At 48.5% G+C, this 24,095-nt stretch overlaps 1 protein-coding gene across 2 annotated transcripts in view; it reads left to right on the top strand.

Moving 5' to 3' along the window:
* LOC119964915 (digestive cysteine proteinase 1-like) overlaps positions 1 to 24,095 on the top strand; it is a 132,995-nt gene that overhangs the window by 7,820 nt on the left and 101,080 nt on the right. For both annotated transcript variants that reach the window (XM_038795050.1, XM_038795039.1), the window contains exons 3-5: positions 17,332 to 17,424; positions 19,957 to 20,129; positions 22,590 to 22,830. In XM_038795050.1, the coding sequence (XP_038650978.1) occupies positions 17,332 to 17,424; positions 19,957 to 20,129; positions 22,590 to 22,830 (507 nt within the window). The remainder of the gene's footprint in view (positions 1 to 17,331; positions 17,425 to 19,956; positions 20,130 to 22,589; positions 22,831 to 24,095) is intronic.

Genomic DNA, 24,095 nt, shown 5'->3' with positions numbered 1-24,095 from the left:
ACGGGCCGCACGTGCAGGCGGTCGAGTATCGCGATGGCCTCAGTATAAGAGTCAGTTACATCAAGTTGAGTAGAAATACGATGGCTCACCCGTGAGTGGAGAAGACTGAGTTTCTGTTCTTCTGTAACAGAGGAGGTAGTCGACGCAGCCAGGTAGGCCTTGAAGCACTGAAGCCAATGCAAAAAAATTTCCTTTGCTTCTGCGGCCTGTGGATCGAGTTCCAGTCGGTCAGGTTTGAGGGCTGATTCCATAGTAGTTTTTAAGTCGATTAAATTGATGCGACCATGAATTCATTCAGAGACACGAGTTGAAGTAAACTGTGGCTTTAATTGGCTTACAACTGAGCCTGCCTGCGACAATGCTGAATTGAGGGCAGACTAGCAGGACCGCAGCACTTATACTTCCTGCTGGGGGCGGAGCCAAGGGCAGAGCCCTGTACATGCTCCTCATCTCCCCCTGTGGGCAGAGCCGCGCAACGGCTCACAGATGGAGCCCACAGGGACACAGTAATGTACAGTGTGAATTTATAGTGGTTACACATTCACCATCCAGGGTCCCAGGTTCGATTCCAGGCTTGGGTAACTGTGCGGAGTCTGCATGTTCTCCCTTTGCCTGCGTGGGTTTCCTCCAGGTGCTCTGATTTCCTCCCACAAGTCCCGAAAGATGTTCTGTTAATTAATGTGGACATTCTAAATTCTCCCTCTGTGTACCTAAACAGGCGCCAGAATATGGCGACTGGGGGCTTTTCACAGTTACTTCATTGCAGTGTTAATGTAAGTCTACTTGTGACAATAAAGATTATTATTATTATTAGTTCTGTGGTAATGAGTTCTGGAGAAGGGCCATTTGGACTTGAAACGTTAACTGTTTCTCTCCACAGATGCTGCCAGATCTGCTGAATTTATCTGTTTTTATTTTATATTTCCAGCATCCATAGTATTTTGCTTTTATTTAATTTATTGTAGTTGGTCTGTTTATAATACTTCTGAAGGTTTAGTCTCCGAAGGCTGAGCTCTGCCTGTGTTAAGATGTTGCTTAAAGACGGCTGCCGATTTCCCCAATGGAATGACAATCAGTCTGCCTAGAATTATAAACTTAAACTCTGTTTTGAGCTCTGAATTTAATAATATTGAATTTTTCTATTAATTGCATGTGCAACATTTCTGTATAATGCACAAATTCACTTCCTTCTGCCAACAACTCATTAATGAAGGGTGCCTCTAAGAGCTTATCTTGTTTAATGTTTTCTGACACCTTTAGATTACTAGAGCAATGAAGTAGCAGAACAGAACTGACTAACTTCATTTCATAGTATCCTAGAAAAATCCATCTCTTTAATTTAAGATAGAATTGAGCAATGAATTGAGCTATGCTATCTGTTACGAATTCAGCCTCGCAACAGGCCAAGTGACCTGATTACCATGGGGACCTGGGGCGCAAAATGCTCAGTCACGAGAGTAAGAGCAAGGTGCAAAGTGTTCACACTTGAAAAAAAAGCAGGGACATATGGGCTGACTTTCTGTCTCAGGGACTTTGGCACAGAAATGGAGGTGGTGGGGAGGTATAGAAACAAAAGTTGAAGCTAGCGTGAACAGCAGAGGGGAGAGTGCGCCCTTTGCATGAACTACTATACAGTATGCGGGTCCTCCGGTCAAAGAGATACATCCCACAGCAATCTAAAGATACCAGAAGATTCATCTTGGTGTGGCCGGGTGAACATACACATATACAAAATAGGAGCAGATGTAGATCATAGCCGCTGGAGCCTGCTCCGCAATTCAGTAAGATCATGGCAGATCTGTTTGCGTTGAGTTCCATATTCCTATTCCCAATAACCTCCAATTCCCTTGCCCAAGAAGAATCTATCTACTTTTGCCTTAAAAATGTTCGGTGACCCTGCTTGCACTGCCTTCTGAGACAAAGATTTCCAAAGTCGCACAGCGCTCAGAGAAAACAAGTTCTCCTCATCTCTGTCCTCTAAAGGGGACCCCTAATTTTTAAAAACATATTACTGCAGATACTGGAATCTGAAACCGAAGAGAAAATGCTGGAAAATCTCAGCAGGTCTGGCATCATCTGTAAGGAGAGAAAAGAGCTGACGTTTCGAGTCCCGATGACCTTTGTCAAAGCTAGCTCTTTTCTCTCCTTCAGGTGCTGCCAGACCTGCTGAGATTTTCCAACATTTTCTCGTTGGCCCTAATTTTTAAACTGTGCCCTCGTTCGAGGGAACATAATTTCTACGTCTACCTGGTCAATACCATACAGGATCTTGTCATTTTCAATCAAGTCACCCCCCCACTCTTCTAAACTCCAGTGGAAACAAGCCCAGTCTGTCCAACCTTTCCTCAAAAGACAACCCACTCATTCCAGGTATCAATCCAGTAAACCTCCACTGAACCACCTCCAACACATATTTCACCCTTCCTTGTGTAAGGAGACCAAAACGGCGCACAGTATCATGATGCACTCTCTCTAATGCTCTGTAGAGCTGAAGCATAACGTCCTTACTTTGATGTTCAATTCCTCTCGCAATAAAGTATTTCACTAGTCGTCTTGATTATGTTCTGCATTTGCATATTAACTTTTCATGACTCATGTATGGGAACACACAAATCCTATCTAAGTAATTCATGTAAATTTAAAAGATTGAGGACCTAGCAGCGACCCCTCCAGGAATCCAGTTGCCATATGCTGCCAATCAGACAAAGGGTCATCTGGACTCGAAACGTTAGCTCTTCTCTCTCCCTACCCAGATGCTGCCAGACCTGCTGAGATTTTCCAGCATTTTCATTTTGATTTCAGATTCCAGCATCCGCAGTAATTGTACCTTTGGGGAAGTATCAGAAATGGTAGTTGATAAGATGTTTACTGTGTGTTTATAAAATGTTAACTGGATTCATAGAATAAACATTGTTTTGTTTAAAAATACTTAGGGCGCGATTCTCCGCAAATGCGGCGAGTCGTAAAGGCTGCCGTGAAACTGGCCGTGTTTCACGGCAGCCTCCGCGACCCCTCCCGGGACCCGATTCTCTCCCCCGGGCGGGGCTAGCAGTGCGGCCCAGTGAAGCACGGCATCGCGGGCTTAGCCGCCGTCGCTAAGCCCGTGCGCCAAGCGTCACACCGGCTGACGTGCACGATGACGTCACCCGCGCATGCGCGGATGACGTCATCGCGCATATGCGTCAAACCCGCGCATGCACGGGCCGTCATGCCCCTCAGCAGTCCCGCGGACTGATCCTGCGGGGCGGCGGAGGAACAAATAGTGCGCGGGTATCGGACCCGCTGCCCGCGATCGGTGCCCACCGATCACGGGCCCATGCCACCCTTGGCACGGCCGTGGTACGGCCGTGCCAATCGGTGCCATGGTTGTCCGGGACGGCACTTTGCGGCCGTTTTCACGAACGGTGAGAGCAGGTGTGTTTGCGTTCGAGAAAACGGCCGTAAAGGCCTGGGAACTCGGCCCATCGGCCTGGGGAGAATCGCTGTTCGCCGTAAAAAACGGCGAGCAGCGATTCGTGTCTGGGGGCGGCCGTGGGGGGAGGAGAATAGCGGGAGGTCGGGAAAAATGTCGGGAAGGCCCTCCCGCTACTCTCCGACCCATCGTTGGCGACGGAGAATCGCGCCCTTAAGATCTCTGTTGCATCACACCTGGAAAGTGGGCCCTTGTACTCCTCATAACCAAAATCTATTAAACGTTGTGGGTCAGGTGAACTCCATGATATACTTTGGTGTTCTCTAAATCCTGGCCCATACTATGGTCACCATTCCATTTAAAGATATCAGCCGCCGTGAGCAACCATGGGAGGTCCAGAACCTCTTGTAGGTGCAGTGGTCCTTTGACTTGCTGTGGCTTAAATGCATTGCATGGTGCACACCATGACACTTCCCTTTCCATGTCCACATACATGGAGGACCAATAGAGAGATTCCTGTGCCCTATATCTGGTTGCTTCCAGCCCTTTGTTCCCTTGGTGGAGTTGCTGCAGAGAGGTGGGGACTTTTACAACTTTTACAATTGCACCATAGAAAGCATCCTATCTGGCTGCATCACAGCCTGGTATGGCAACTGCTCGGCCCATGACCGCAAGAAACTTCAGAGAGTTGTGAACACAGCCCAGTCCATCGCAAGAATCTGCTTCCCCACCCATTGACTTTATCTACACCTTCCGCTGCCTGGGGAAAGTGGGCAGCATAATCAAAGACCCCTCCCACCCGGCTTACTCACTCTTCCAACTTCTTCCATAGGGAAGGAGATACAAAAGTCTGAGAACACGCACAAACAGATTCAAAAACAGCTTCTTCCCCACTGTTACCAGACTCCTAAACGACCGTCTTATGGACTGACCTAATTAATACTACACTCCTTTATGCTTCACCCGATGCCGGTGTCTATGTATTTACATTGTTGTGGACCTTGTGTTGCCCTTTTATGTATTTTCTTTTTATTTTATTTTCATGCAGTAAATGATCTGTTTGAGCTGCTCGCAGAAAAATACTTTTTGCTGTACCTCGGTACACGTGACAATAATCAAATCCAATCCAATCCAAATCCAATGATGAATCGCTGGCCATGCAGAGTCAGTCCTCTTGTACAGTTAGCTCCTCTTTCATTGAGAAGAATGTGCGGATCTCATGGGGAAGCTTCTTTGACGACTCGGGCCAGCCTTTCATAATGACGTGGAGCTACCTGCATGTGAGATCCACCTGTAAGACATCCTTAAATTCCTCAATTTGGCGAGACAAAAGTATCTCTGTGCTCAGGGTGTCAGTGTCATGATGTCAACGTCTTCTGATGATCTGTCTGGTCAGTGGTGGGTAAAAAAAACTCTGGAAAGAGCTTCAGCCAGGTACCTTACCACGTTTGTAGATAATACAGTGGTTGTAATGTTGCAGTTTGAGCATCATGTTTTGCAGGCATGCAAAATGAGTGTGAAGAGGCTTTTTAAGAACAGTTAAAAAAAAGTGGCTGGTGATCAATTTCAATACTTATGGGATTGTTGCTCGTTCTGGGTGAGTGTGCTTAACACCCACCTTGGCTCTGTTTCTCGTTCTAAGCTCGAGTCGCCAGGTGCCGTTAAGACACCGCCACAAGCTTCAAGGTGAAGTTCAAAGCAATAAAACCGTACACCAATTAGTAAGTCCAAATAACTAGAGTTTATTATAATACAATTATAATAACTACCCATGCACACGCTAAATGATTAAACTTACTCCTACCGCTAAACAACTAATACTTATCTCAAAGGAACTGCTGGGTCAGGGAACAAGGCCTTTTGCTCTGCTTGGTCTGCAGACTTCGGATTGTTATCAATTGCAAAGGGTGTCGGGAGTGCCTATTTCTGGTAGCGGTCGTCGTTAGGCACTTACTTGTTGGTGGCTGCTGCTCGACGGCTGGAGTAGAAGACAGGAGCCCGGAGACAGGAGACTGAACCATGTGTGGGACCTTTCTTTTATAGGTCCCAGGGGGTCCGCGCTCTTTTGGGCGAATTCCCTTACCTGCTTGGAATCGATTGGGTCTCTTCCCAATCGATATGTTTGAACCCCCCAATCATAGGGCAGTTCCTCGGTCACTGGGGCGGTTCTTGGGACCTATTGTTTTGGGCTTCTCTGGCGCCACTGGGTCTGGCCTTCCATAGAATGTATCGATTTGTGCTTAACTTGTGTCCATTGTATCTGGGACTCGCCCGGTATTGCCTCATTAGTAAGTTAACGGGTTTTCTTTCACAGTGCTGTCTGGTCTCTGCAGCAGTCAAAACTGGTTTCTGCAGTCGTCCCAATATACAACCGCCTTGCAAGCTGCTTGCTTTCCAACATGTCCATTTTCCCTGCATTCCTTGCAATCTTCCATTTTGTGTTGGGCAGTGGCCACCCCAGGTGGCTACACTATGACCATATTTGAAGTAATGAAATTTCTGACAAATGAAGACCAAGGCAAGGGGTTCCTGCTCGATTTTGGCATAACGAGTCTCTGTGCCAGTGACGGCCTTGATGCAAAGACCTGTCATTCTGGATGTAGACTGTGCCCAGTCTGTACTGGGAGATGCTCGAACGTCAAAGTATTGTAGCACCGGAGGAGCTGTATACCAGTATGGTGCTCCTGCCACCATCATTCGACATCTTGGTGGAGGAGCTGACAAAAGGATCCAGTAATATCAGTGTGGCAAGGAATGAAATTCATCATACCAAGGAAGCACTTCAAAGCGTACTTATCCTCAGGAATGGACATCTGTCGTATTGTTGTTGTCTTGTATGTATCTGGCTTCAAACCACCAGCTGTGAGAAAGTGACCCACGTAGAGCACCGGGTTGACCCTGAATCTGCATTTAGCAGGGTTGAGCTTTAACTGTAGAGTTCTGATTCTGTCAAGGACTAAACAAAGACATGCATCATATTCTTGAATTGTACAACCTCCGACCAAGATGTCAGTGACAATGATTTTGCAGGGTTGTCCTGCAAAGAGTTGCTCCTTGCAGCAATTGAAGACCTCACTGCCAGTAGAGATCCCATGGGGCATGCAATAAGAACAATATCTACCTAACGGATACATGAATGTAGAGAGTTTTTGGGTTCTTCATCCAATGGGATTTGCCAGAATCCGCACTTCGCATCCAAGATGCGGCAAACCTTGGCATTGGGCATGTCAGCTATAACGTGTTCAACTGTCTTCATAAGACGATTTGGCCTGAGCAGTGTCTTTTTTAAGGTGAACTAGGTCAATGCAAATCTTGACCGCGCCGTCTTTCTTTCCGGCAGTCCCCATTGCTAAAACCCATTCTGTGACCTCGTTTGTGGGGGCTATGAGACCTGTGTTGACATCTGGTCCAGCTCATTGACCGTTTCCTTTCTGCTTCATCACCAGGGTACTCTTCTCGGGAGACAGATGAGGGTAGTACCAAGTCATCTGGTTTCATGATACAGCTTCCCAATGATATCACAGTTGAATAGATCTTTATACTTTTTGTGGACTGATGCTGTGTACATCTGGACCAAGGTGGATTATTAGCCCCAGTTTGATGCTGTTCTGAAGACCCAAAAGCATCTTCACATTTTGGTCAATGAGATGAAAGTGGAAGCTGCCCTGTGCGCAATGGAGAGTGGCCAAAGCTTCCGTGTAGATAATTTGTCCGTCAGATGCCTCGAGGTCCACCTGGGTGTTACGATCTGCTGTAACATGTGGATTGATTTCCGGAGCAGCTGCCTGGACAGGGCTTGACACAAGGGGAAAGTGCAATCATTAGTTTTAGTTTTGCATTGCTGCAGGTAATGTTTAACCTGGTGGAAAGCTCAGATGGTGCTGACACTCTCACAGTAGAGTGTTTTTGGAGGCTCAGTGCCTTGTTTACTCTGAGCTCCAGTTTATTTACCCTGTTCACGCTCTGAACCCTGGAAGAATGGTTCCATTTGTCACATTTGTTGCAGGATTTACCAAATGCCAAACATGCAGTTCTGAGTATGGCTGCCGCAGTTGGCGCAGGGTCTGTACCTTGAAACGCCTTTCCTGCCTTAACTCCTTGCTGCTTCATTCTGATTGCTCATAGCAAACAGATGCTAATGTCAGATTCCATTGTTAGAGCATTCTCGTGAAGAAACTGCTTGCGGACAACATCACTATGGACCCTACACACAATGCAATCTCTCACAGGGTGCTAATGGTGCATTTCCTGGCATGGATTTTTAAGGTCACTGGGTACGAGTGAAGTAGTTCATCAAATTATCCAATAGAATCTTTTTTAACAATATCCTGGGGCCCTCCTTGACTTCCTCTGATTGAAAAATAAAAACATAGAACATACAGTGCAGTAGTAGGCCATTTGGCCCATTGAGTCTGCACCGACCCACTTAAGCCCTCACTTCCACCCTTTCCCCGTGATGAACCATCAATTGAACGAGAGACGATTTGCTGTACAAAAGTAGGCATTAATAAGCTAGATGTTAGCCCTGCGGTCGACTACAGTAAATGGCCGACCGCAGGCCGTGCTGGGTATTTATACCTCGCCCTGGAGGCAGGGTTAACTCAGCCTCTCGACCAATCGGGGAGCCGTCACATGACTGGTCTCAACCAATCGGTCGAGAGGCACATGACTGACCAGGGCCAATGGTAAGCCGGTGTTCTGCACCAATGGCAGGCAGCTATGTTAATCATACCACTACATTCACCCCTTGCGGAGAAAGAAGCCGGGGGGGGGGGGGATCAACGAGACCTGGGGGGGGCGGGGGGAGGGGGGGGAGAACTGGTGGTATGAGTAGTTGCCAGAGAAGGGGAAAAAGGGTTTGGCTTCCCACTGGCCCAGACATTTCACAATAGTACATGTTGTCCATACAAGGTCCATCGTGTTGAAAATTAAATAGACTCGATCAGCCTTTTCGTTGCCCGTGACGTCCTGGCAGACTGCCGCAGTGGAGTTGGTGACGCTGGTTCAGCCGATGGTGGTGGTTCCGCTGATGTCCTGGAGTCCGGGAGCGATGGTCTTTGAACTGTCTCCGTCACCCGGGCTGGTGGTGGAGACGCCATGGATGGGGAAGGGGTGGCCTGGGTGGGGCGCTGGGGGGAAAAAACAGGGGGGGTCTGTGGTGAAGGGGGGGGGAAGGCCGCACAACCGTCGGGGTACTCCACGTACGCATACTGCGGGTTAGCGTGGAGTAACTGGACTTGTTCAACCAACGGGTCGGACTTGTGCACCCGCACATGCTTCCGGAGCAAGATGGGTCCGGGGGTGGCCAGCCACGTCGGGAGAGGGGATCCGGAGGACGACTTCCTGGGGAAAACCAGAAGACGTTCATGAGGTGTCTGATTTGTTGTGGTACAGAGGAGTGAGCGGATAGAATGTAGGGCATCGGGGATAACCTCTTGCCATCGGGAAATAGGGAGATCTCTAGACCGGAGGGCCAGTAGTATGGTCTTCCAGATGGTACCATTCTCCCGCTCGACCTGTCCGTTACCCCGAGGGTTATAGCTGGTCGTCCTGCTAGAGTCAATGCCCCTGTTGAGCAGGAATTGACGCAGCTCGTCGCTCATAAATGAGGACCCCCGATCGCTATGTATGTATGCCGGGTAGCCGAACAGGGAGAAGATGGAGAGGAGGGCCTTAATGACGGTCGATGTGGTCATGTCGGGGCAGGGAATGGCGAAGGGGAAGCGGGAGTATTCGTCGATTACCGCCAGGAAGTAAATGTTGTGGTTGCTAGAGGGAAGGGGCCTCTTGAAGTCAATGCTGAGACGTTCAAAGGGGCGGGATGCTTTGATCAGATGTGCGCGCTCGGGGCGGTAGAAGTGCGGTTTGCACTCCGCGCAGATGTGGCAGTCACGGGTTACTGTCCTGACTTTCTCGATGGAGAAAGGCAGGTTGCGGGTCTTTATGAAATGGTAGAAACGGGTCACCCCTGGATGGCAGAGGTCCACGTGGAGGGAGCGGAGGCGGTCTATCTGCGCGCTGGCGCAGGTACCGCGGGACAGGGCATCAGGAGGCTCATTGAGCTTCCCAGGACGATACAAGATCTCATAGTTGTACGTGGACAACTCGATCTGCCACCGTAAGATCTTGTCATTCTTAATCTTGCCCCTTTGTGCATTATCAAACATGAAGGCCACTGACCGTTGGTCTGTGAGGAGGGTAAACTTCCTGCCGGCCAAATAGTGCCTCCAATGTCGCACAGCTTCGACTATGACCTGGGCTTCCTTTTCCACTGAGGAGTGGTGGAGTTCGGAAGCCTGGAGGGTTCTGGAGAAGAAGGCCACGGGTCTGCCCGCTTGGTTCAGGGTGGCCGCCAGAGCTACTTCTGATGCGTCGCTCTTGACCTGGAAGGGGAGGGACTCGTCGATGGCGCGCATCGTGGCCTTTGCGATGCCCGCTTTGATGCGGCTAAAGGCCTGGCAGGCCTCTGTCGACGGCGGGAAGGTCGTGGTCTGAATGAGGGGACAGGCCTTGTCGGCGTAATTGGGAACCCATTGGGCGTAGTAAGCGAAGAAACCCAGGCAGCGTTTGAGGGATTTGAGGGTATTGGGGAGAGGGAGTTCCATCAGGGGGCGCATGCGTTCAGGGTCGGGGCCTATCACTCCGTTGCGCACTATGTAGCTGAGGGTGGCTGGACAGTCGGTGCTAAACACGCACTTATCCTTATTGTAAGTGAGGTTAAGGAGTTTTGCGGTTTGGAGAAATTTCCGGAGGTTGGTGTCATGGTCCTGCTGGTCGTGGCCGCAGATGGTGACATTATCGAGGTACGGGAAGGTAGCCCGTAATCCATACTTGTCGACCATTCGGTCCATCTCCCGTTGGAAGACCGAGACCCCATTTGTGACACCGAATGGAACCCTAAGGAAGCTAATGGTGCATTTCCTGGCACGGATTTTTAAGGTCACTGGGTACGAGTGAAGTAGTTCATCAAATTATCCAATAGAATCTTTTTTAACAATATCCTGGGGTCCTCCTTGACTTCCTCTGATTGAAAAATAAAAACATAGAACATACAGTGCAGTAGTAGGCCATTTGGCCCATTGAGTCTGCACCGACCCACTTAAGCCCTCACTTCCACCCTTTCCCCGTGATGAACCATCAATTGAACGCGAGACAAAGGATAGCGCAGGCCATAGCGGAGTACACTGAGATCAACCAAAACGGGGAGGTCTCACCCTCCACGTTCTGGGAAGCGCTTAAGGCCGTACTAAGAGGGGAAATCATAGCCTACAAAGCGCAAAGAGATAGGGAGGAAAGGGTGGCTAGGCAGAAGCTGGTCGACTCCATACTGGAGGTAGACCATAAATACTCCGAGGCCCCGACTGTAGAACTCCTGGCGGAGAGAAAAGAATTACAAAGGAACTTTGACCTGCTCTCCACCAGGAAAGCAGTACACCAACTCCGCCAGGCACGCGGGGCCCTATACGAACACGGAGACAAAGCCAGCCGCCTGTTGGCCCACCAGCTGAGAAAGCAGGCAGCCAGCAGAGAAATCGCGCAAATCAGAGATACCAGAGGCACGTTGGAAACAGAACCAGAGAAGATTAACAAAACCTTCAAGGCCTTCTACCAAGAGCTGTACACCTCAGAGCCCCCAACGGGGAAGGCTGGGATGAACCGGTTTCTTGACGGACTGAACATACCAGTTGTGGGAGAGGGCAGAAAACGGGATCTGGAAGCACCACTAGCACTGGGAGAGATCATGGACAGCATTAGCTCCATGCAGGCGGGGAAGGCGCCGGGACCGGACGGATTCCCGGCGGACTTCTACAAAAAATTTGCGACAGCGCTGGCCCCGCACATGCGGGAGATGTTCACAGACTCGCTAGCTAGGGGCACGTTGCCACCCACGTTAGCACAGGCCTCAATCTCGCTGATACCTAAGAAAGACAAAGACCCAACGGAATGTGGGTCATACAGACCCATATCTCTGCTGAACGCAGACGCCAAAATACTGGCCAAAATCCTAGCCAAAAGGCTAGAAGACTGTGTACCTGAGGTGGTCACAGAGGACCAGACGGGCTTTGTCAAAGGTAGACAGCTGACCGCGAACATCAGGCGCCTGCTGAACGTGATAATGACCCCCTCCGGGGAGAGAACACAAGAGGTGATCGTCTCCCTGGACGCAGAAAAGGCCTTCGACAGAGTCGAATGGAAATACCTCATAGAGGTACTGGAGCGGTTCGGGCTTGGAACAGGGTTCACCGCTTGGGTAAAGCTCCTGTACAACGCTCCCATGGCGAGTGTACAGACCAACAATACCAACTCCCAATACTTCCAGCTGCACAGGGGCACCAGACAAGGATGCCCACTGTCCCCGCTGCTGTTCGCACTAGCAATCGAACCGCTAGCAATCGCGCTCAGGGCAGCAAAAAATTGGAGGGGGATCCGAAGGGGAGGTAGAGAGCACAGAGTCTCACTCTATGCGGATGATCTGCTCCTCTATATCTCGGACCCACAAAGCAGCATGGACGGGATCATCGCGCTCCTGAAAGAGTTTGGAGCCTTCTCGGGCTACAAACTCAACATGAGCAAAAGTGAGATCTTCCCATTACACCCGCAAGGGGGGGGGGGGGGGGGCAGCACTAAAGGGGCTGCCGTTCAAACAAGCCCGACATAAATTCCGCTACCTGGGGATCCAAATAGCCCATGACTGGAAAGGGATCCACAAATGGAACCTCACCAGCCTGACGGAGGAAGTTAAAAAGGACCTGCAAAGATGGAACACACTCCCGCTCTCCCTCGCGGGGAGAGTTCAGACGATCAAAATGAACGTACTGCCCAGGTTCCTCTTCCTGTTTAGATCCATTCCGATCTACATCCCCAAGGCCTTTTTCAAAGCGCTGGACAAACTCATCATGGCGTTCGTATGGGGGGGTAAAAATGCTAGGATCCCAAAGAAGGTCTTACAAAAAACAAAAACCAGGGGAGGGTTAGCCCTCCCGAATCTACAACTCTACCACTGGGCAGCAACAGCCGAGCGAGTAAGGGGATGGATCCAGGAGCCAGAAGCTGAGTGGGTGCGTGCGGAGGAGGCCTCCTGCATGGGAACCTCCCTCCGGGCCCTCGCCACGGCAGCACTCCCATCCCCACCCAAAAAACACTCCAGCAGCCCAGTGGTGACAGCCACCCTCCAATCCTGGAACCAACTGCGGCAGCAACTTGGCCTGACCAAAATGTCGAACAGGGCTCCCATCTGCAACAACCATAGGTTCAAACCAGCACTGACCGACGCCACCTTCAAAAGGTGGAGGCAGGACGGGGGGACACTGACAGTCAGGGACCTGTACACGGACGACAGGATCGCAACACTGGACGAACTGACAGAGAAATTTCAGCTAGCTGGGGGGAACGAGCTACGGTACCTGCAGCTCAAAAACTTCCTACGAAAGGAGACAAGGACGTACCCACAACCGCCACGACAGACACTACTGGAAGACCTACTGGACGCAAGTATCCTAGAGAAAGGGAACTGTAGTGACATGTATGACCGACTGGTAGATAGGGACGACACCGTACTGGACGCAACAAGGAGGAAATGGGAGGACGACCTGGGGATGGAGATCGGGTGGGGACTCTGGAGCGAAGCACTGCATAGGGTCAACTCCACCTCCACGTGCGCAAGGCTCAGCCTGACGCAACTAAAAGTGGTACATAGAGCCCACTTAACAAGAACCCGTATGAGTAGGTTCTTCCCGGAGGTGGAAGACAGATGTGAACGGTGCCAAAGAGGCCCGGCCAACCACGCCCACATGTTCTGGTCCTGCCCCAGACTCGTGGAGTACTGGACAGCCTTCTTCGAGGTAATGTCCAAAGTGGTGGGAGTGAGGGTGGAGCCATGCCCGATAGTGGCGGTCTTCGGGGTTTCAGAACAGCCAGATCTATTCCTGGGGAGGAGGGCGGATGCCCTTGCCTTTGCCTCCCTGATCGCCCGCCGTAGAATCCTGTTTGGCTGGCGGTCAGCAGCACCGCCCAGAGCTGCGGACTGGCTGTCCGACCTCTCGGAATCTCTCCAAATGGAGAAAATCAAATTTGCCATCCGAGGGTCGGACGACGGCTTCCACAGAACGTGGGAGCCATTCATGCAACTGTTCCGGGACCTATTTGTGGCCAATGTACAAGAGGAAGAATAGTCGGGGGAAGGTAGCGGGAGGGGGGGGGGGGCTACAGGTTCGTTACGGGGGTTCGATGGCTAGCTAAGGCCCAAAACCAAGCTAAATAAACATGTTGAGGGGGGGGGGGGGGGCGCAGTTACTACTACGAAGATGCTTACCTGTAAATATGTGTGTTAATTTTTGCGTGTTTGTTTTTGTTTGTTTTTTTTTCTCTCTCCTAACAATTTGTAATTTGTTCAATATAAAATACGAAAACTGAATAAAAACATTTATAAAAAAAAAATTGAACGCGAGACGAGTTGCTGTACAAAAGTAGGCTTTAATAAGCTAGATGTTAGCCCTGCGGTCGACTACAGTAAATGGCTGACCGCAGGCCGTGCTGGGTATTTATACCTCGCCCTGGAGGCGGGGTTAACTCAGCCTCTCGACCAATCGGGGAGCCGTCACATGACTGGTCTCAACCAATCGGACGAGAGGCACATGACCGACCTGGGCCAATGGTAAGCCGGTGTTCTGCACCAATGGCAGGCAGCTATGTTAATCATACCACCACACCCTGTAACCAAATAACCACTAACCTTTTTGTTTTGGTCACTAAGGGCAATTTATCATGGCCAATCCACCTAACCTGTACTTCTGTGGACTGTGGGAGGAAACCCAAGCACCTGGAGGAAACCCAAACAGATTCAAAAGATTCAAATTTAAAAGATTCAAATTTCTCACTGCCTCTGGGCCTGGTAAATTCAAGAACGTTTACAACTGCACCTTCTTTGATGCATCTGATAAGGCTGGCACCACAGTAGATATGTCACTTTTTTTGAATTTTGACAAATTTTCTGCAGTGTTTTTGTCAAACACATGCGGGTCGATATGGCAAAGACCCTGTGCCATTCTGCCAACTCCTGACACCAGGTAGAAGTACTGGGTTCGAACAACGGAATATGGTGAAATGCCTGTGGGCTATATCATAGTTGGATGGTGTGCACCCCCAACCAGCAGGTGGCAGTGCAGACACACCCTGCGGTCTCCAAACCAAGATCATGTGACCTGTGACCTGGATATAAAGGGAGCCATCTTCTGAAGAAGATGGACAGGGTAATAGATGTATATGTGAATGGTCAGTGCTAGGTGTAAGTTACAGAGGAGTAGCAATATTCCAGGATAACGTGGTCTGTATCCGATTGCCATCTTAACACATGAGACACAATAAAATGATCCTGGTTTGGATAGATCAAAGTGTTTAGTGAGTTACTTCATAAAGTACAAGGGACCAAACATAACACTGGCAACCAGGGACTAACAACAATAAAGATTTATTGATAATACTGAGCAGCTCTTGCATACTGTGTGTCTGCCCGCACCCAGGGGGAAACTCCCGTGCCCCCGATATGTAGCCCTCATTGTATCCCCGTCATCCAAGTGTCCACATTACTACCGGATTTACAGAAACTCTTGCCATCTTTTTTTTACATTCCAAGCTAGATTACAATCATTTCTTTCTCCTAATTGACCTTCTAGTCATTCTCTGCTGTTCTGCACATTCTAACCAATCATCTAACCTGTCACTCCTCTTTGGGTAGTTATAAATCTTTTTCCATATATTTCCGCAACTTCTTAGTTAACCATAGATGGTGTCTCCGTCCGTCATAATTTCTCTTTCTAGCTGGAATCATCAGACCAGGCCGAGCTGGTAATTAGTTTGAAAACTCTCTGAAAACTGAGAAAATGCCTTTTGATGGTCGCTTGATGTTAAGACTCAGCAAAACAGGGAAAAGTGGACCTATTGGAAGCTGGGAATAATGTTAAGACTAGTTCCTGTAAAACACAATTCTGCAGATAGTTGGCCGTATGGTTTAGCTGCAGCATGGGGATTGTATTAAAGCGCGGGGGGGGGGGGGGGGGGGGGGGGGCTCTTTTCTGTAGTTTATGTATTAGTTGCTTACCAAGTATTGTTTAGTTGTTTTTGATTTCTTTGTTATAATAAAAGTGTTACAACTTGAAATCTTGTTGTGAGTTTCCTTTTATATGGCAACTGAGCGGCACAGTGGTTAGCACTGCTGCCTCACGGTGCTAGGGACCCAGGTTCGATTCTAGCTTTTTTGGTTTCTTCCTGGTTTCCTCTCACAGTCAAAAGATGTGCAGGTTAGGTGGATGAGCCTTGCTAGAAATTGCCCCTGAGTGTCAAAAGATATGCAGGTTAGGTGGGGTTATGGAGATAGGTGGGGTTATGGGGATAGGGCAGGTGATTGGGCCTATGTAGAGTGCTATTTCAGAGGGTCAGTCCAGAGTCGATGGCCGAATGGCCTCCTTCTGCACTGTAGGGATTCTATGGAATTCAAATCTCTTGTTTAAGATGATCAGTCTTTAAGGGGACTGTAACAGTTGTTGCATTACGACCCAGACTCATACTTTTTCAGAGACACCGAGAAATGCTGCTGGACAAACAAGTTTATAACAAAACTGATTTGGTAGCTTATCGGATTGGTGATGAACACAAGCAATGTGGCATTTTGGCGAAGTGAGAATTGAGCAATTTTGTCTTGTGGCCTGGGACTTTTGCCAAGAGATGCATTTGTATTTCTTTGCTTGTTTGATCCATATTATTGATTTGTTCAGCCATGAGGTGAGATTGAATATTGATGTCCACATGATTGACTGTTTTGCCCTCTTGAGTATTGGGACTTCTAACAATACCTTCTCCAAAGAAAGTTGCATACAGAACAAAAACTTAAAATTAAAACAAATTCTATATAAATCCAGTTTATATAATCTGTACCCAGTAACCATTTGCATTTATCTAGCATGTAGAAAACATCTCCAAGTACTTCATGAGTGTTGCTGAATAAGATTGCATGCTGAGCTTCATAAGCTTTGGGCAGCACGGTAGCACAGTGGTTAGCACAGTGCTTCACAGCTCCAGGGTCCCAGGTTCGATTCCCAGCTTGGGTCACTGTCTGTGGCGGAGTCTGCAAGTGAAAAAATGAAATGAAAATTGCTTATTGTCACAAGTAGGCTTCAAATGAAGTTACTGTGAAAAGCCCCGAGTCACCACATTCCGGTGCCTGTTCGGGGAGGCTGGTACAGGAACTGAACCATGCTGCTAGCCTGCCTTGGTCTGCTTTAAAAGCCATCTCTTTAGCCCTGTGCTAAACCAGCCCCTATATTTCTCCCGTGTTGCGTGGGTTTCCTCCGGGTGCTCTGGTTTCCTCCCACAGTCCAAAGATGTGCAGGTTAGGTGGATTTGCCATGCAAAATTGCCCTTAGGTTAGGTGGGGTTGCTGGGTTACGGGGTTACAGGGATAGGGTGGCCTTAAGTAGGGTGCGCTTTCCATGAGCCAGTGCAGACTCGATGGGCCAAATGGCCTCCTTTTGCACTGTAAATTCTATGAAGGCGATAGTTGCACAAGTGACCAAAGATTTGGCTAATTAGATCGGATTTAAAGAGTGGGTAAAGGAGGATAGTGATGCAGCTAGATTTAAGGAAGGAATTCCAGCGCTTTATGCCGATGGCCGTTAAGGTGCAAACAGGGTGTCAAGGTGATTCAACCAAAATACTCCCAGATGTACACAAAATGTATATCCTTGTAACTCTTTGGTCTCCAATTGCTGTAAATGACTTGAAATTGAATTTAATCTTTTAATTATTAACTGGTATCAATAATGAACCATTAGAAATTGGTGGTTGGAGCTTATTTTGCGAATGAAGATAATGCTATGCTTTTCTCTTTTGGGTCGAGGTTAATTTTTGAACCATCTTGTCAACAGGAATTCTTTCATTGCCCTATGCTGAAATTGAAGAACCATTTGAAGCTTGGTACAGTGAGACTGGGGAAGTCAGCCGCATTGACTACTATGATGGTATAGTTTTGATCGGTGTAAATTACTCATGGCTTTCAAAAGATCATAAGGCAAGGGGCAGAAGTAGGCCACTCGGTCCACCAAGTCTGCTCTGCCAGTCAATGAGATCATGACTGATAAGCTATACTCCTCCACTCCACTTTCCCCCTTATCCATTTACCCCTCGATTCCCTTACTGATTAAAAATCTGTCTATCTCAGCCTTGAACATACTTGGCGACCCAGCCTCTACAGCTCTCTGCGGTAAAAACTTCCACAGATTCACTACCCTCTGAGAGAATAAATTCCTCCTCTCTTTTGTCTTAAATGGGCGACCCCTTACGCTGAGATTATGTCCTAGACTCTCCCACAAGGGAAAACAACATGTGCAGGTTAGGTGGGGTGATGGATGGGGAGAGGAGTGGGCCTAGATGGGGTGCTCTTTCAGAGGGTCGGTGCAAACTAGATGGGCCGAATGGCCTCCTGCACTGTAAGGATTCTAACCTCTCAGCATCTATCCTGACAAGCCCCTTGAGAATCCTATATGTCCCAATAAGGTCGCCTCTCATTCTTCTAAACTCCAATGAGTACTGTCCCAATCTACACAACCTCATAAGAAAATCACTCCATACCCAAGATCAACCGAGTACCTTCTATGGACTGTCTCCAATGCCAGTATATTTTTCCTTAGATAAGGGGACCAAAACTGTTCACAGTATTCCCGGTGTGGTCTAACTAGTTCCTTGTATAGTTTTAGCAAAACTTCCCTATGTTTATACTCCATGCCCATTGAAATAAAGGCTAACATTTCATTTGTCTTCCCAATTATCTGCTGAACTTGCATGCAAGCTTTTTATGATTTATACACAAGGATCTCCAAATAATATTCAGCTGCTTTATTCTTCCTACCAAAGTGCCACAGAAAATATAGAATATAATGACCTATTCAACTAAGATGTATTGGGACATCTGCCAGGTTATTGCCCACTCACCTGACCCATCCATACCCCTCTGTCGACTCTGTGTCATCTTCATCACTTTGCCTTCCCACCCATTGGCAAACTTGGCAATTGTACATTCACTTCCCTCGCCACCAGTCATTGATATATATTGTAAATAATTGTGGCCCCGACAACTTGAATACACTTGTTTTGTCTCTGAATTTACTCTAACAATTTCATTAAGACTAAATTTATACTCGATGAGCAATATTAGGATAAATTTTGACTTAGTTCACCTTCTTATCCGCTGGGTTAAGGATCAGCAGGGGGAACATAACCTAATAAATAGGAGCAGGAGCAGACCATACAGCCCCTCTAGCCTGCTTCACCATTCAATACGAACTGGCTGTTCTTCTGCCCCCGCTCCCCTTATTACTTGATTCACTGTGAAACCAAAATTCTACCTCTGCCTTAAATATGCTCAATGATGGAGCATCCACAAACCTGTGGGATGGAGAATTCCAAAGACTCTCAACTCTTTCAGTGAAGGCATCTCTCCTCATTTCAGCCCAAAAGGATCTGCTGCTTTTCTGGAGCCTGTGCCCCCCCGGTGTTTTTGATTTCCCAGCCAGGTGAAATAACATCAGTGTGTCTACCCTGTTGAGTCCCTTCAGAATCTTGTATGTTTCAATGAGGTCACCTCTCATTCTTCTAAATTTCACACGTTGTAGACCCAATTTACTCAGCCTAAATCAGAAGAGGACAATAATATTAACAACTTCAGGTTTTACTTATCTCAAATCTGGGATGTTCTGGTCAATGGGAGTATAAATTTGGATGAAAAAAAAACCATGGGCTGCATTCTCCACCCACAGCGCCACTTTTCTGCCCCAATCCGCCGGCGGGATTCTCCATTACGCCGGCCGGTCAATGGGGTTTCCCATTGTGGGGCAGCCCCATGGCTGCACGGTAGCATTGTGGATAGCACAATTGCTTCACAGCTCCAGGGTCCCAGGTTCAATTCCTACTTGGGTCACTGTCTGTGCGGAGTCTGCACATCCTCCCCGTGTGTGCGTGGGTTTCCTCCGGGTGCTCCGGTTTCCTCCCACAGTCCAAAGATGTGCAGGTTAGGTGGATTGGCCATGATAAATTGCCCTTAGTGTACAAAATTGCCCTTAGTGTTGGGTGGGGTTACTGGGTTATGGGATAGGGTGGAGGTGTTGACCTTGGGTAGGGTGCTCTTCCCAAGAGCTGGTGCAGACTCGATGGGCCGAATGGCCTCCTGCACTGTAAATTCTATGATGGCTTCGGGAAACCCCCGGACGCCGGCAAAACGGAGAATCCCATCGGTAGAGAATCCCACCCAGATTTTTATTTTGATGACTTTATAATTTGTAACAGAAATTTGCAACATCCTTCCTTTATATTGATGCTGATGTGACTCAGAATCCTATACTGAAAACAGAATGTCACTAGAGGTGTGTTGAACATGAACCCTAGAGTGATCTGCTCACAAGACATGGGACCATTTAATATCATCTCTATTTAGGACAGAAACCTTTCAATAGTTATGATCTTTAATAACTCAATAAAAGCTTCTACCAATTTTGCAGGCCAGGTTATAACTGTACAGTGTGAATTCCAAAAGCCAGACGGAATTAGTTATAAGATTTCTCCAGAAACTACGGAAACTGAAACAAACGTTATGAAATGCTTCCAAATAAATGGAACCATCTTTGATCCTGTCTATGCTCAGCCTGTTATTCCAAATTTGCACGGTTTTCAGGTAAGGAGGTGCATTATAGAATGGAATAAGCTGAGAAATGATTCCAATTAGGATTGCCGACTGTGATTAAATGCATACCTGGTTTCATCACATAGTTGCCCCCACACTCCAACCAGTAGTCGATCAACACATCCATCCTTGTGATGTACGACCTTTCCTACACTAGTTCTGAAACAATAAGACTAATTACCCATTTTCAGTATTTTTATGTCTGGTCACGAGAAACATTCAAAAAAAATGCCGCCCCAATTTTTAAAAAAAATTCCCGATGATCTTTCTCCAGGGTTGCATGTTCTGGTGATTGATCTTCACTATTGTGGAGTATTGATCCAATCCTGGAGGGTTGGCAACCCTAAGTGAAATGCAAATTACGTCGAGTGGAATGACTGAATGTTGGACTGAAGAAGCTGTTACTGCAAGTTTTAAGGGTACATTTATTACAGCATAGCGAAGACATTTGGTGTCACTCCCTTGAACCAGAATAAGGTCACATAACATTTTAGATTCTGCTTGAAATGTCCTTTGGGAAACCTGAATCAAGAGACATATTTTTGTAAGGATGGTATTTACTATCTATTCATTAGCCGCCATCTGAAAGATAAATTAAACTAATACAGAATCTTGCTGAAAACTGTGATTTTATTTGTGCTTACTAAACTAATGGGGATGGATAGAAAGCTGGTTAGCAGACAGGAAGCAAAAAGTTGGAATAAATAGGTCTTTTTCTGACTGGCAGGCAGTGACTAGTGGGGTAACTCAGGGTTCTGTGCTAGGACCCCAACTGTTCACATCATGACCGGGATTCTCCCCTACCCGGCGGAGCGGGGGGGTCCCGGCGTAGCGGAGTGGCGCCAACCACTCCGGCGTCGGGCCTCCCCAATAGTGCGGAATTCTCCGCACCTTTAGGGGCTAGGCCCGCGCCGGAGTGGTCGGCCCCACGCCGACTGGCGCCAAAACCGGCGCCAACGGCCTTTGACGCCCGCCGCCTGGCATCGGTGCTGGCTGAAAGGCCTTCGCCGGTTCGCGCTGATGTCACCACCGGCACATGCCGGTGGAGACCGTGGCGGCGGCGGAAGAAAAAAGAATAGGGGGTTCTCTTCCACCTCTGCCATGGTGGAGGCCGTGGTGGCGGCGGAAGAAAAAGAGTGCCCCCATGGCACTGGCCCGGCCTCTGATCGGTGGGCCCCGATCGCGGGCCAGGCCACCGTGGGGGCACTCTCTGGGGTCCGATCGCCCCGCTCCCCCCCCAGGACCCCGGGGGCCCGCTCGCGCCGCCAATCCCGCCGCCACCAGAGGTGGTTGAAACCACGCCGGCGGGAGTGGCCTGTCAGCGGCGGGAGTTCGGCCCATCGCAGGCTGGAGAATCGCCGCGGGGGGGCACGCCGATCGGAGCGACGTGATTCCCGCCCCAGCCAATTCCTGGGTGGCAGAGAATTGTGGCCACGGCAGGGGCGGGATTTACCCCTGCAGGGTCGGAGAATTCTGACCCATATATTATTGATTTGGATGAGAGGACTGAATGTATTATCTCCAAATTTGCAAATGGTACAAAGTGGGTGGGGGGGTGGTGAGCTGTGAGGAGGATGCAGAGATGCTTCAGCAGGATTTGGACACACTGAGTGAGTGGGCACATGCATGGCTGATGCAGTATAATGTGGATAAATGTAAGGTTATCCGCTTTAGTAGCAAAAATAGAAAGGCAGATTATTATTTGAATGGGTGTAAATTGAGAAAGGTGAATACTCAGCAAGACTTTGGAATCCTCGTTCTTCAGTCGCTGAAAGTAAGCGGCAGTAAAGAAGGCAAATGGTATGTTGACCTCTATAGCGAGAGGATTGGAGTAGAGGAATAGGGATGTTTTATTACAATTGTATTGGGCATTGGTGAGGCCACACCTGGAGTATTGTGTGTAGTTTTGATGTCCTTATCTGTGGAAGGATGTTCTTGCTATGGAAGGAGTGCAGCGAAGGTTTACCAGGCTGATTTGAGGGATGGCAGGACTGTCATATGAGGAGACACTAAGTAAGTTACGATTATGTTCATTGGAGTTTAGAAGAGTGAGAGGGGATCTCATAGAAACTTACAAAATTCTAACAGGTTTAGACAGGATAGATTCAGAAAGAATGTTCCCAATAGTGGGGGAGTCCAGAACTGTGGGTCATAGTTTGAGGATAAGAGGTAAACCTTTTAGGACTGAGGTGAGGAGAATCCTCTTCACCCAGAGAGTGGTGAATCTGTGGAATGCGCTACCACAGAGGTAGTTGAGGCCAAAACATTGTGTAGTTTAAAGAAGGAATTAGACATAGCTCTTGGGGCTGAAGGGATCAATGGATATAAGGGAAGGCGAGATCAGGGTATTGAACTTGATGATCAGCCATGATCATAATGAATGGCAGACCAGGCTCGAAGAGCCGAATGGCCTCCTCCTGCTTCTATTTTCTATGTTTCTATGTTTCTTAGTTCATAAAGGAAGATGACTACAAAGGAATTCATTGCAGTGTGTGGCACAATTATACTGCTATCGGTAAAAAGGAGAACACCTACACCATGTGGATTGCCGATTCTAAGGACGGCCCCATTCCTGTCCATTATGAAATGAAAGGATTCAACACCTTGTTTGGCGGACACTATGACAAATATGAAATAGATTACAATGAGTTGATGCATTATGTGGACCCAAATGTCTTCACAGTCTTTGAAGGTAAATCAGCTGGAAACTGTTACTGAAGCCTTTTAGAGCACTACTATTTTATGTGATCATTATTTACATTTATTGAGTTTTAAAGGATTGAGCCAGAGAAGAATTAATAGATTTGATTACTCATACTATTAGTCTGCTTCATAAAGCTTAATTTAACCGTTCAAGAGAACTCCCTGGTACTTTACTGTTTATGTTTAAAAACCCACGCAAAACTTTGATCATTTTCATTTGCAAAGCATTCATTTTGTCATAAAGTGGCAATGTGCCTGGGATCTGGTGATGCTATGCACATGTTGGGCACATATGGCCGGCACCATGGTACAGTGGTTAGCACTGCTGCTTCACAGCACCAAGGACCTGGGTTGAATTCCGGCCTTGCGTGACTGTGTGAAGTTTGCATGTTCTCCTCATGTCTGTGTGGGTTTCCTCTGGGTGCCCCGCATTTCCTCCCACAGTCCAAAGATGTACAGTGTTCAAAAGGATAGTTGGGGTTACTGGGTTACGGGGATAGGTTGGGGGTGTGGGCTTAGGTAGGGTGCTCTTTCCAAGGACCAGTGCTGACTCGATGGGCTGAATGTCCTCCTGCACTGTAAGGATTCTATGATTCTATGTTGTGCTCCCAGTCGTATTCTTGGTGGGTGTTGAGTGGAAAACAAGTATTTTGGGCGAAATTCTCCGACCCCCACGACGGGTCGGAGAATAGCGGGAGGGCCTTCCCGACATTTTTCCCGCCCTCCCGCTATTCTCCCCCCCCCCCCCCCCGCCCAACTCCCGACACGAATCGCTGCCGCCGTTTTTTTACGGCCGGCAGCGATTCACAGCTGTTCGATGGGCCGAAGTCCCAGCCCTTTACGCTGTTTTTACGAACGGCAAACAGACCTGGTCTGGCCGTTCGTAAAAACGGTGGGAACAACTCGCTTTTTATAACCATGGCACGGATTGGCACGGCAGCACCACGGCCGTGCCAAGGGTGCCATGGGCCCGCGATCGGTGCCCACCGATCGCGGGCAGCGGGCCCGATGCCCGCGCACTATTTGTCCTTCCGCCGCCCCGCAGTATCCATTCGCGGGGCGGCTGAGGGGCATCCCGGCCCGCGCATGCGCGGGTTTCGCGCAAATACGCGATGACGTCATCCGCGCATGCGCGGGTTGGAGTCTTCCAATCCGCGCATGCGCGGCTGACGTCATATGACGCGTCAGCCGGCGCTAACTCCGGCAAGCGGGCTTAACGAAATTCGTTAAGCCCGTGATGCCGGAGCTTGCAGC

Source organism: Scyliorhinus canicula, chromosome 1 (assembly GCF_902713615.1).
Source record: "Scyliorhinus canicula chromosome 1, sScyCan1.1, whole genome shotgun sequence".
NCBI classification, from domain to species: Eukaryota; Metazoa; Chordata; class Chondrichthyes; order Carcharhiniformes; family Scyliorhinidae; genus Scyliorhinus; species Scyliorhinus canicula.
Note: the sequence above shows the minus strand (reverse complement) of the source record. Positions and strands in the feature narration are given on the sequence as shown.